This window comes from Trifolium pratense, linkage group LG2, assembly GCF_020283565.1.
Source record: "Trifolium pratense cultivar HEN17-A07 linkage group LG2, ARS_RC_1.1, whole genome shotgun sequence".
Lineage (NCBI taxonomy): Eukaryota > Viridiplantae > Streptophyta > Magnoliopsida > Fabales > Fabaceae > Trifolium > Trifolium pratense.
In genome coordinates, this window is record NC_060060.1 from 36634519 (window position 1) to 36645274 (window position 10756).

At 32.8% G+C, this 10756-nt stretch overlaps 1 protein-coding gene across 2 annotated transcripts; it reads right to left on the minus strand.

The window, feature by feature from the left end:
* Positions 1-3882: 3882 nt before the first annotated feature.
* LOC123908422 (ADP-ribosylation factor 1) lies at positions 3883-10466 on the minus strand. 2 transcript variants are annotated; one of them, XM_045959045.1, is made up of 9 exons: positions 10290-10466; positions 10025-10200; positions 9900-9938; positions 9370-9432; positions 8660-8678; positions 7445-7556; positions 6839-6886; positions 6441-6571; positions 3883-4384 (listed from the first exon to the last, which is right to left on the minus strand). In XM_045959045.1, exons 2-9 carry the CDS (start codon positions 10125-10127, stop codon positions 4351-4353), a joined length of 549 nt encoding a protein of 182 aa, XP_045815001.1. In that variant the 5' UTR covers positions 10128-10200; positions 10290-10466; the 3' UTR covers positions 3883-4350. The 2 variants fall into 2 exon arrangements, with proteins under 2 accessions (XP_045815001.1, XP_045814999.1); XM_045959043.1 differs by having other exon boundaries at positions 10025-10466.
* Between the last annotated feature and the right edge of the window lie 290 nt (positions 10467-10756).

The window sequence follows — 10756 nt, forward strand, 5'->3', positions numbered from 1 at the left end:
CTTGATAATTGAATAGCACTTTCATCTGCTTGCTCCAATTATCATAATTCTTTCCATCCAAAACTGGTAGATTCGCAGGGAATTGACCATTGTTAAAGGTTGCCATGGTTAAAGCACGAACCAGGCTCTTGATGCCAGATGTTGGCGCAGCTGAAGCTTTTCTCTTTGATCACTTTGGCCTGCACAGGCCTCACAAACCAGCAGTCAAGCAAGGAATCTCGCGCGCGCTGCACTGTCACTCTGGCCTTGCCTATGAGCACACTTTCTGCAGGATCTGCTTTTCCTTGTTGCTGCAACAATGGTGAATAGTTTTGGAAGAAAGAAACACACGATTTACAGAGGAGAAGGAAGAAGAAGATTAGAGAAAATAGGAGTCAGTTTTATTCATCCTCAATGGGGAAAGAAAAGTTGATTACAATCACTAATCATGAGCCTTATTTATACTAACACTAGATCATCACATTTTGATGATTCTCCTAGGCTCTAACCAATTTAACAACTCCCTAACTGACTCTAAAACAATTCAACAACCTAGGTGAAACAAACACTAACTGAATCTAACAAACTCTATTAACAAACTAACTAACTTGCATCTCAAGTAATTAGTTATTCCTTCACTTTTGGCCAGCTTGCACACCAAGTCAGCTCACACAACATGGATTAATCATCTAAGGCCTTCTTAGATTTAACAAGTTCTATTTAGACCCACATTAGTTTGATGAAGATGAAAAACAAATGTAGGAACTACTTTAATTTTTTTGCTTTAAAAAGACACTACATTAGCAATCAAGTTTTCAGTTTAATTATATTTTTCTCTACCTATTTTCTATTCATTTGTTTTCTTTTGCATCCTAACAAAGGATTAGGGTAAGCAAGAATATCCAAAACTTTTTGGCTAAGGCGGGCCTACTCTAAGGTGAGAGTGTAAAACCTCTACACACATCATAAAAAAAATAATATAACAAGTATTTTAAGATACATGTTATAAATATTGTCAAAAAAAAAAAAATACATGTTATTAAATTAAATTTATCAATATATTATTTTGAATATTGTACATTGTTATGTTTGTGATTTTGCATGTGTTGGAAACAAAACCAAAATAAACCACTGTCGTATTAGAATACTACATAATTAAATTTTACAGATACATTCTATGTTTGATGATAAAAATCTTTAAATAAAATTTCAAAATTCTATTTATAGATAAAAAATTATCTGTTTTTGGTTTCTTGAGTTTTTGACGTTTGATAATTAAAATTTAATTTATGTCTTCTCACAAAATTCTAATCATATGCAAAAATTTGAACTCAAGTCATTTTCTCACAACATGCTCCCTCTTATATATGTATGTTAGACCATTATTCAATATGACATAATAAAAATAACTCTAAAATTCAATGGTGGTAATGTTTAAATAATTAGAGACTACATTGGTGGGTCAAAATCATGAATCAACATATTAAAAGTGCATTTTTTAAAATTAAACAATTCACTCCACTGCCTTGAGTATAAAATAAGTGTTTTTTGGTGACCTCATTTCCTTCAGTTTCTGTCGAACCAGTTAAAACGGTTGTAGCTGAAATAGATAAATTTGTTAATTTGAAAGACGGTTCTGACTTGGGAGCATTTGATCATGATAATATATCTTAATATATTCACTTCCATTTTTGGTAAATTAATATATACTGTATTAAGTTCTAAGTTATTGGATTATATTACATATAAAAAAAAGTAGATAACAATCAATAATGGTGGGCTAGTTTGGGCCACTTTCAGAGTTTGTTGGGCGGTGGCAATAAGGCGTGGTGAAAGGAAAATGTGTATGAAACGACAAAAGACAGAAGAAAATTGGTGGCAAAAACACATCACACGATTGAGATTTGATTAATAGTAGTTAAAACGTGAGAGACTACAAAAGGCTGCGTTCGTCTTATTGTTCGTTACAACTAGATTGCTCTTCCCTTCTCCAAAGGGTATGTATACCTTTCGGCATTAATCACTGTCTCTAAATATTAATGACTGTCTCTAAATAATGTGTCCATTATTTGATCTTGACTAATCATAGTTCCTAAATATTTGCTTTGTGTTTCATAATCTAAATTTTATTTTAGCAAAAATAATTATCTAAAAGTTCTCCTTCAACATCTATTCAATTATGATTAGAAAAGATTTTAAAAGTTGGGCTACCAAATCTTGGAGAGGATGCTTCTTCATTATGCATAATTTAGTAATATTATTGTCTTGCAATTTTGCCTAAATCCTACATCTAACAACTGCTAAGTACAATATATTAATATAGTATTACAGCAAAGGATCGAATTTGCTGCACAAATGACCAGCTGTTAGAGGACTAAGAAACTCTTACTCTAAACCAGGTGTAGCAGGACCATTGTGGTTATTGGCCAAAGTTCATTCGTCAACATTTCAAACGAGTAATCTGAAGTTCGGGGTGGGAACGGATTTTGCCCTCCCCAAACCCAAACCCATAAAGTTCGGGTTTCCCCAAACTCATCCCAAATTCGAGCGGGGATAAAAATGATAGCCCCAAACCCATACCCAACGGGGATCGGGTATCCCCATCGGGTTTCGGGTATCCCCATTACGCCTCTTTCCACATGAATTTATATTATATTTTAGTATTTTTTTATTAAAAAAAAGTTAAATGTCCAAAATTATTTTTTCTCAACAATATTTTTTTAAATAAAAAAAAAAAAATAGGGAAAATGGTTTGTTTAATACTCAAATTAAAATAAAAAATAAATATATGAACCTAATTTAAGAGATTGTTTAAGCGTTTCTAATTTAAAAGAGTTGAAATCTAATTTTTAGTATAAGTGGGGCGGGTTCGGGGACGGGTTCGGGGTGGGTATCAATGTACCCATTACCCGCCCCAAACTCATCTTTTAAAATCGGGAAAAACTCAAACCCGAACCCAAACCCAGTCAACTCGGGTATTCCCCGTCAAAGCGGGTTTGGTTTGGGTGGGTACCCGCGGATATGAGTTTTATTGCCATGCGTCCTGGCCAGACAAATAGCTTTGTCGCTGGAAGATTCCCCAACTGAGGTACAATAGGTCTCAGGATCATCCGATGTGTGAGAATCTCTGGGAAAGCTCTCATCGACTGAACCGATCAAGACCACCTCTAATTTAACTTGAATTCAAAATTTCATTCAGCAAAAGAAAACTTGGATATCTTTTTTCCAAAGAAATACTCATGTTTCTAGTTGTTGAAAATTGAATTGTTAAAAAGTCATGGCATTCGGGTAATCAATTAGACCAATTAACCATTAATGCAGTCAACAAGGTTTTGTATAAAGTACTATTTAAAAACAGACCAGTTATACAATGAAATTTCAAAGATTTATGTACTACAGACACACACTAGAAGTCAAGATAGTGTTCTTAATATGTTAGCTTGTTCAAAAAACTGTTCACATTAGATAAAATGACTGGAAAAGGTACTCAAGAGTACATTCATAAGTATTTACTTATTACTTAATGATGTAAAGAGAGTACCGATTAATATACAGCTACAACTACATGGGAACATCAATGTTTGTAAAAAAAAATGTACTATTATTAAAGAGTATAAAAAAAGTACTACTATTAAATAGTACAGTACTTTTAGAACATTGGTTAAGACTTAAGAATATAACTTGTCAAAAAAAAAAAAGACTTCAGAATATAAATAGAAATTGTGTTTTGAAAATAGTTTATTCAACTTTTTAGAAGTTTGAAAGTTGACGTTTTAGAATAAACAAATGGGTGAAATAAACAAATGTGAGTGTGACACTCCTAGGCAGTATTGTAAGACAGAGGCAGTATATGCAATTTCTTTTTTGCCAGCTTGATATGATTAAACAAGAATTACCATAAAATTACCCGATACCAATTATCACAATCTTAAATTGATGGTTTTTCAATAAACTGCTATCAACGGTTGTCACTTGACAAAATGCAATCTCTCAACTTGGCGAAGCCAAATCCACCTTCATCAACCACCATTGTTATGTACTAAACTATTGTACGTTGAGCATGTAACTAACATATAAACCCCATGTAGCTCAATTACACAAACAAATTAGAAGATCAATTTTTCTTTCGAAACTACTCTATGCAGAGGGGTCAAGAAATGAACTTCAAAAATAAAAATGGAAGTGACAAAAAGACAGCAGCGACCATTGACCGACATTCATATAGTTAATCTTTGAACACAAAAAACATAATAAAATAAGTGAGCCCAAATAACAATAATCATTACGAAAGTGATACCAAAATACGCATGTCAACCTTCCTTCTGAATTCACCAATCGATCTATATATCAAATGTGTTGAAGCTTGCACCTTCAGCTACCTCCAGATTTGAGTGTATTGCTCAACCTATAATAACATTGCGCAAAACATTTCCCCATAAGCAACAAAAAAGAAGTGCGATGTTATATCAAACTTGCAGCACGAAGCAGCGTAACTCTAAACATTTCAAAAAGTGATATCAACATTGGCCAATACCAAACTAGTAACAAAAATGACCCGTTCACAACGTATAAGTAAAGTCCATAGCCATAGGCATATTTTCTAGATCAAGGTAAACTTCCCTTCAGATTTCAAGCAACCATATGCAAGGTTAATCCCATAATATTGGATAACGTAAACTTCTATATTTCGCATATTATGTCACTGGGCAACAATTCAAAATCACCTAGATGCTTCACATTCTTCTATGCTTATGTAAGATGTCAAATAGCTATAGGGACAATTGTCTTTAAATTTTGGTTGAATATGTTTAGGCTCTGTTTGGTAAAATTAGCGGATAACTGATAAGCTAGCTGATAGCTTATAGTTATAGCTGATAGCCTTTTTTTTTTTTTGCCTTCAGCATTTTTATTTTCTATACTATGTAAAATGAATTGATATATTAGATTTATGAAATTAAAATTCTGTTCTGTTTGGTTCAACTGAGTGGAGGGTAGGGAAGGGATTTTAATGAAGGGGAGGGAAGGGAATGTATTTTAATTAAGGAGAATGTTAACTTGTGCCCTTAAGGGCACATGTTAAGAAGATAAATGTGGAAAAAATTTAATGAACTTGTAGTGTATTCAATTCTCTAAACATTAAATGTTTTCTATCATTAAATGCTCTATTTCTATTTTTAGGTAGCTTAACATGTGCCCTTAGGGCACAAGTTAACATAACCCTTTAATTAAATGTATGTTTGGTTCAATACAGGGGAGGGGAGGTGGGAGATTTTAATCAAATATATGTCTGGTTCACAAGGGGAGGGGAGGGATTTTATAACTATTTTACCTTTTTATCCTTGTTTAAAAAAAAGTACTAATATATAAATTTAAAATATATTATCTTTTATCAAAACATTAAAATTTTATAGCTTATTAAATTATCTCCTTATTCACCAAAATAATAATAATAATAATAATAATAATAATAATATAAAACAACCAAAACGTAAACTCTCTTTTCCTTCTTTTTCATTTTCATTTTCACTCACTAATAAAAATTAGGATTGGATTTTTTATTAATTTTGATTTGCATGTATTATAGTCTTGACCTGACACTAGTATAAAATGGGTAAAATATCATTTTTGGCTAATCAGTTTGGTTGTATGATAAACATACAGCATCCCAGAATTGTCAATTGTTACTAGCACGTAACATAATTTTTAATTTTTATCGTGAGTGCTAAACACTGAAAAAGAAAAGATACCATAAAAGTTGTATGGGTCTGCGTGAATAGTAATAGGAAGAAGGAAGTATCATGACTTGTTTTACGGGAAGAATTAATAATGATAGATAATGTAATAATAAACATTGTAATAAGGGTATTATTGGAATTTTAAAATGAATTAAGGATAGTTTTGACAATTTAATAAAAATTAAAAGAGCTTCCCTCCCCTCCCCTCCCCTCCAAATCCCCCCAATTTGGGAGGAAGCAAAAAGTGGTCATTGGAGGGATTTTGCTCACCTCCCCTCCCCTCCTCCTCCCCCCTCTTAAAAATTGAACCAAACACATTTTTTTTAAATATTCCCTCACCTCCCCTCCCCTCCAAAACCCCCGAACCAAACTGACCCTTAATGGTTATTTATCCTCTTAAGATTGCTAACCATTAGAAATAAAGTTCATTACGTTAAAAATAAATTTACAAATTCCTATTAAAGTATGATATGTATTATAATATTACGATGTGATTTTTTTATAAAATTAAGTATGATATTTATAAGTTGAGTTTTTTGAAATTGTTTAATCTATACTATTGACTCAGTATCCTAACTGAGTTGATGATCAATGAGTTTTATAACATTGGAAAAAATATCCTCAAAATACCGAAAAAGAATAAATTAACAATGCAACAGTACAACTTATTTATGATATTTGATATCCTAACAACCTTGAAATAGTCTTCAATTTTATTATACTTACCAGTCGAGGCCCTCAAAAAGTCCTTCGCCTTTGATAGCAGAAGTTTTAAATATAGCCCATTGGCGGTTTTTAATCTTGTGCAACTCAAGAGACTCCGTTACTGCAGCATCATCAAGGGCACCAGGAAGGTCCTGCATAATGGAACGGGATACGCATGAGACAAATTAATAAATAAACTTCAAAATTTAGTTTTATACTTTGCCGTATTATCTATGTATGTGTAATTGTGCATAATTATTTAAGTACAAATTGAAGACATCTTTGGCATTATGTGAGTTAGCATTAGCAAACACTTCTCCCAATCATATCAACTTCATAACTCTTACATATTCAGTTCTTGCTTCTCAACCCCCCAAGTGAAAATATGAAAATCCAACAAATATAAATCAAATTCTTACCTGTTTGTTTGCAAAAATGAGAACAACTGCACCTTTTAGTTCTTCTTCCTAACAAAAAGGTTCAGAGAGAAAATAATTAGTGTTAACTGAAATCACAATCACATGAGACAACCTAACCATGGTCAAAGGTATCTTTTTCTTGGTCTCCCTATTTCTTTTGATTATCAAACTATCTTTCATTTGATAAGCTTCTCTAAATGGGATCACATTGGTTTTCTTTTCACATACATAACCATCTTTAGATGTAATTCTACAATGCTATTAACCTATTCATACTATTTCTTTGATACATTTATTCATGATCTTACATTTTCTTATATCACCATTGTAGCCATGCAATAAAACCATTCTCTTAGCTTAGGAAAGACCTATAATCATAAATAACGCCTAAAGCATTCTTCTCTAGCAAATGTTCAAGCTTCGCATAATCTATATACTTTAGAATACAGCCTTTTTTTTAAGAACCTTTAGAAATTAAACTCAGAGCCACCAAATAAAAATCCCTTGTAATAGAAGCTACAAGATAATATTAAGAGTAACAAACTGACAATTTGTACCAAAGTTCTAATTGAAATGTGTGGGTGTGTGAGCATCAGGAACACATACCTCCAGAATTGCATGGAACTCCTCCCTAGCTATCACAAGCCTATCAGTGTCACTTGAATCCACAACATAGATTATTGCTTGAGTATTTGGAAAGTAACACCTCCAATATGGCCTATGGAGAAAAAATATAATCACAACCAGTAAAAGGTTAGAGAAATTGATGGAGACTACATATTTATAAGGATAAATTTATTTTCCCATCTTGTGGTTCGGTCTACTTGTTTTCGATTTGACATTGATTTGTTCTTTTAATCATGCTACCACCATATAAATTTTCACCCATTTATATGTGAATTGGCATGTGATAACTCAAATAATTTATGCACAATGTGGGATCTTTTCTGGGCTTGAATTTTTTTTTTGAAGGTACATTGTTGTGCTGGACATGCTTATCAAATGTATTTATGTTTAAGTTGGACAGAGACAAGTATATGATGATAAAACAATCCTTAAAGAAAAGGTAAAAAAATAAAAATTTAGGGTGACACATCACGATTGAGCTAAATTACACAGGTGTAATACTATAAATAAATTAATATAAGAGAAATTTATCTTTGAATCCACAGAGCATTCCTTTCCGCAATATGGGCTACTGTAGTTTCAAATTAATAAGCTTGTGTTCAGTGTCTGTTAATACTCCCTCCAGTCCTTTTTATAAGAGACAATTGACTTTTTAGATTCATTTAATATTTGATGTATTTGGTTTATAATATAGACCAGATACATCAGTTATTGAATGAATCTAAAAAGTAAATTGTCTCTTATAAAAAGGACCGGAGGGAGTATCTGTTAGTGAGAGTGAGTTAGGCTACTTGTTGGTTCAAGATGGTCGGAAGAAATAAACATAAAAGGACGGGTTAAAAAAGACATCACTTGAGAGAATTGGGAACTTTGGGCATAACTAGATGCCAACCCTCTAAATTCTGCAACATCATTATCTAATTGGGGAGTTTCTCCTTTTCTTTTTAATAAAATGCATGGTTCCTAACAGATCAATTAGCATATTAAGCCTCCCACTGGACTTTAACCCACCATATCAAGTGAAACAGTTAAAGGATTCAAAAAAAGGAACTGCATGACGAGCAGAAAATACAAATTGGTGTGACATTGTAACACATCAAAAAGTCACCAGCTATTCACTGTTAAAGTAAATTTGTGAAAAACTTCACATCTTCCATCAGTCAAAAGAAGCAAGAATGAAACCAAAAGGCTTACCTGATACTTGTTTGCCCACCTGTATAAAGAAAAGTTGGATATTAGAATTTGAAATAAGCCATCATATATTTATGTATCATATTTAGTCTCAAGCAACTATAACATGACTGTAAGTAATAAACTATATTTAAGGTTTAATGTGTGTTTATTTTCTTTCATGCATACAAAGAAAATAGCTTGACACAGGAAAAAATCATTATGTTATTGTCAAAGGTTTCAGCATACTTTTATCTCCCCTTGTACTATATCAAAATTCAAAACTGCATATAGATAAAAAAAATACTACCAGCCAGAGGAGGACAATTATCCGAACTAACATTGCAACGTGTTGCACTTATGACTACAGTACCCATAAATGAAACTAGGAAACTTCAAGTTTAAAACATAGGGCGGTGTATGCTTGCTGCTAGTATTTAACATGTTTAATAACTAGTTTGGTCTAGGTAAGGATTTTTTCATAAACGCACGCAGGTAGCCCGTAAATGCACATGTGCGCTAGTACTTTACTCATTCTCATCCCTATACTAAATTATGATCAAAATACGCAAAATTTGTAAAGATAACATGGTCATCTCAGTAAGTAAAGATAAGATGATCATCTCTATGACTTGATCATAGGTTTCAAATTTCAATACATTTAATTTAATAGCATAAAACATACATAAAATACAAAAAGAAATCATGTGAATCACGCTAATTATAGTCATTACCTAAATCCCAAACTTGAAATTTAATGTTGTTATACTGCACAGTTTCAACATTAAACCCGATCGCTGGATCAAATAATCAAATAAACCAGTCAGCCACAGTTCAAAAAGGAGAAACACAACAGCAAAAATATCATTCATCCATGCATGTATTGCTAAACTTAGAAGCAGCGTGTATCTATACATATCAGGGAGCTACAGCATTCATATATTTTTTCTACATTATTATATTCCAAAAGGATTATTGGGATAACATATGTAATATCATATTATATATTATAATCCATACAGTTGAGTAAACGAATATGTTTTGTATAAAATATTAAAAAACGTACCAATGAGTATAATTGATTAAATGCATGTAAGTATAAGAATGATGTGTAGCACTATTACAATTTTTGACAACTCTGTAACACTTTTTTTGAACCAAATAGCATTGCTGATAACTTGAATTGAAAATCTAAAACTTAAAGGTTCAGCAAACAAAGAATTCAAAGTAAAAGAAAATGCAGACATTGAGATCGAGTACAAACTTGGAATGGTAGAGACAACTTCTCCCATCTGAAGCCGATCTGAAAATGAACGAAGAAAAATCAAACAAATTAATAGAAAAACCAGCGAATTGAACGAGTAATATGCAGAGAGATATGAGCCATACAGAGAATAGTAGTTTTTCCGGCATTGTCGAGACCGAGAACAAGAATTCGAGCTTCTTTGTTACCGAAAACAGATGAAAACAATCTTGTAAACACTAATCCCATCTTCCGATACGGCAGAGGGATGGCCACAGAACGGTTACGATTAGAACATGAATCAGCTGAAAATTCGTTTATTCTGACGGAGAAAAAATTGAAATCGGATCAGATCTCAAAGTAGATACTCTGAATCTGAGGAGAGGATGTGCATGCTAATGTGAATCTGACCTGTGTCAACGATGGAAGAATTTGTGATTCAGAGAAGGGAAAGGAACGTTTAGGTTTCGTTAGGTTTTCCGATAGAAAATCGAATCGGAAACGGAAGAGGGAACAACGATGATGAAAAACGATTCTTCACCCTCCACCTTTCAGTTATGGGATCTATTAGCATCATTGTCTGTCACTTTGTTTCGCGCATTTAGACAGGAATAGGAAATTTGGGCCCAGGCTTTTCCGTATAATTTTACTTTTAGGCCCCCTAATTGCTCTTGGACTCTCCAAAGACCAAAATTCTGTTTTATCCTTAAATTTTATGTTGGTTTGGGGGGGGGGACTTCACCTCTTGAGGTGAATGAGTGGAAGATCAGGGGTTCGGACCTCGGCCCTGCATATAAAATGCAATATCCCTACCAATTATGCTATGCTCATGGGGTTCAGAAGTTATCTTCTATTCGGTGATTTTTAAAACGTAACCG

Bases quoted from the DNA above. Each gene is read 5' to 3' on its own strand.
- LOC123908422 (XM_045959045.1), bottom strand. From the start codon at position 10,127: ATGGGATTAGTGTTTACAAGATTGTTTTCATCTGTTTTCGGTAACAAA. The intron at 9,939-10,024 runs GTATGGCTCATA...GTTCATTTTCAG, and splicing joins CGGAAAAACTACTATTCTCT to ATCGGCTTCAGATGGGAGAA. The intron at 4,385-6,440 runs GTAAGTATAATA...ATGTTATTATAG, and splicing joins CTTTTTGAGGGCCTCGACTG to GTTGAGCAATACACTCAAAT.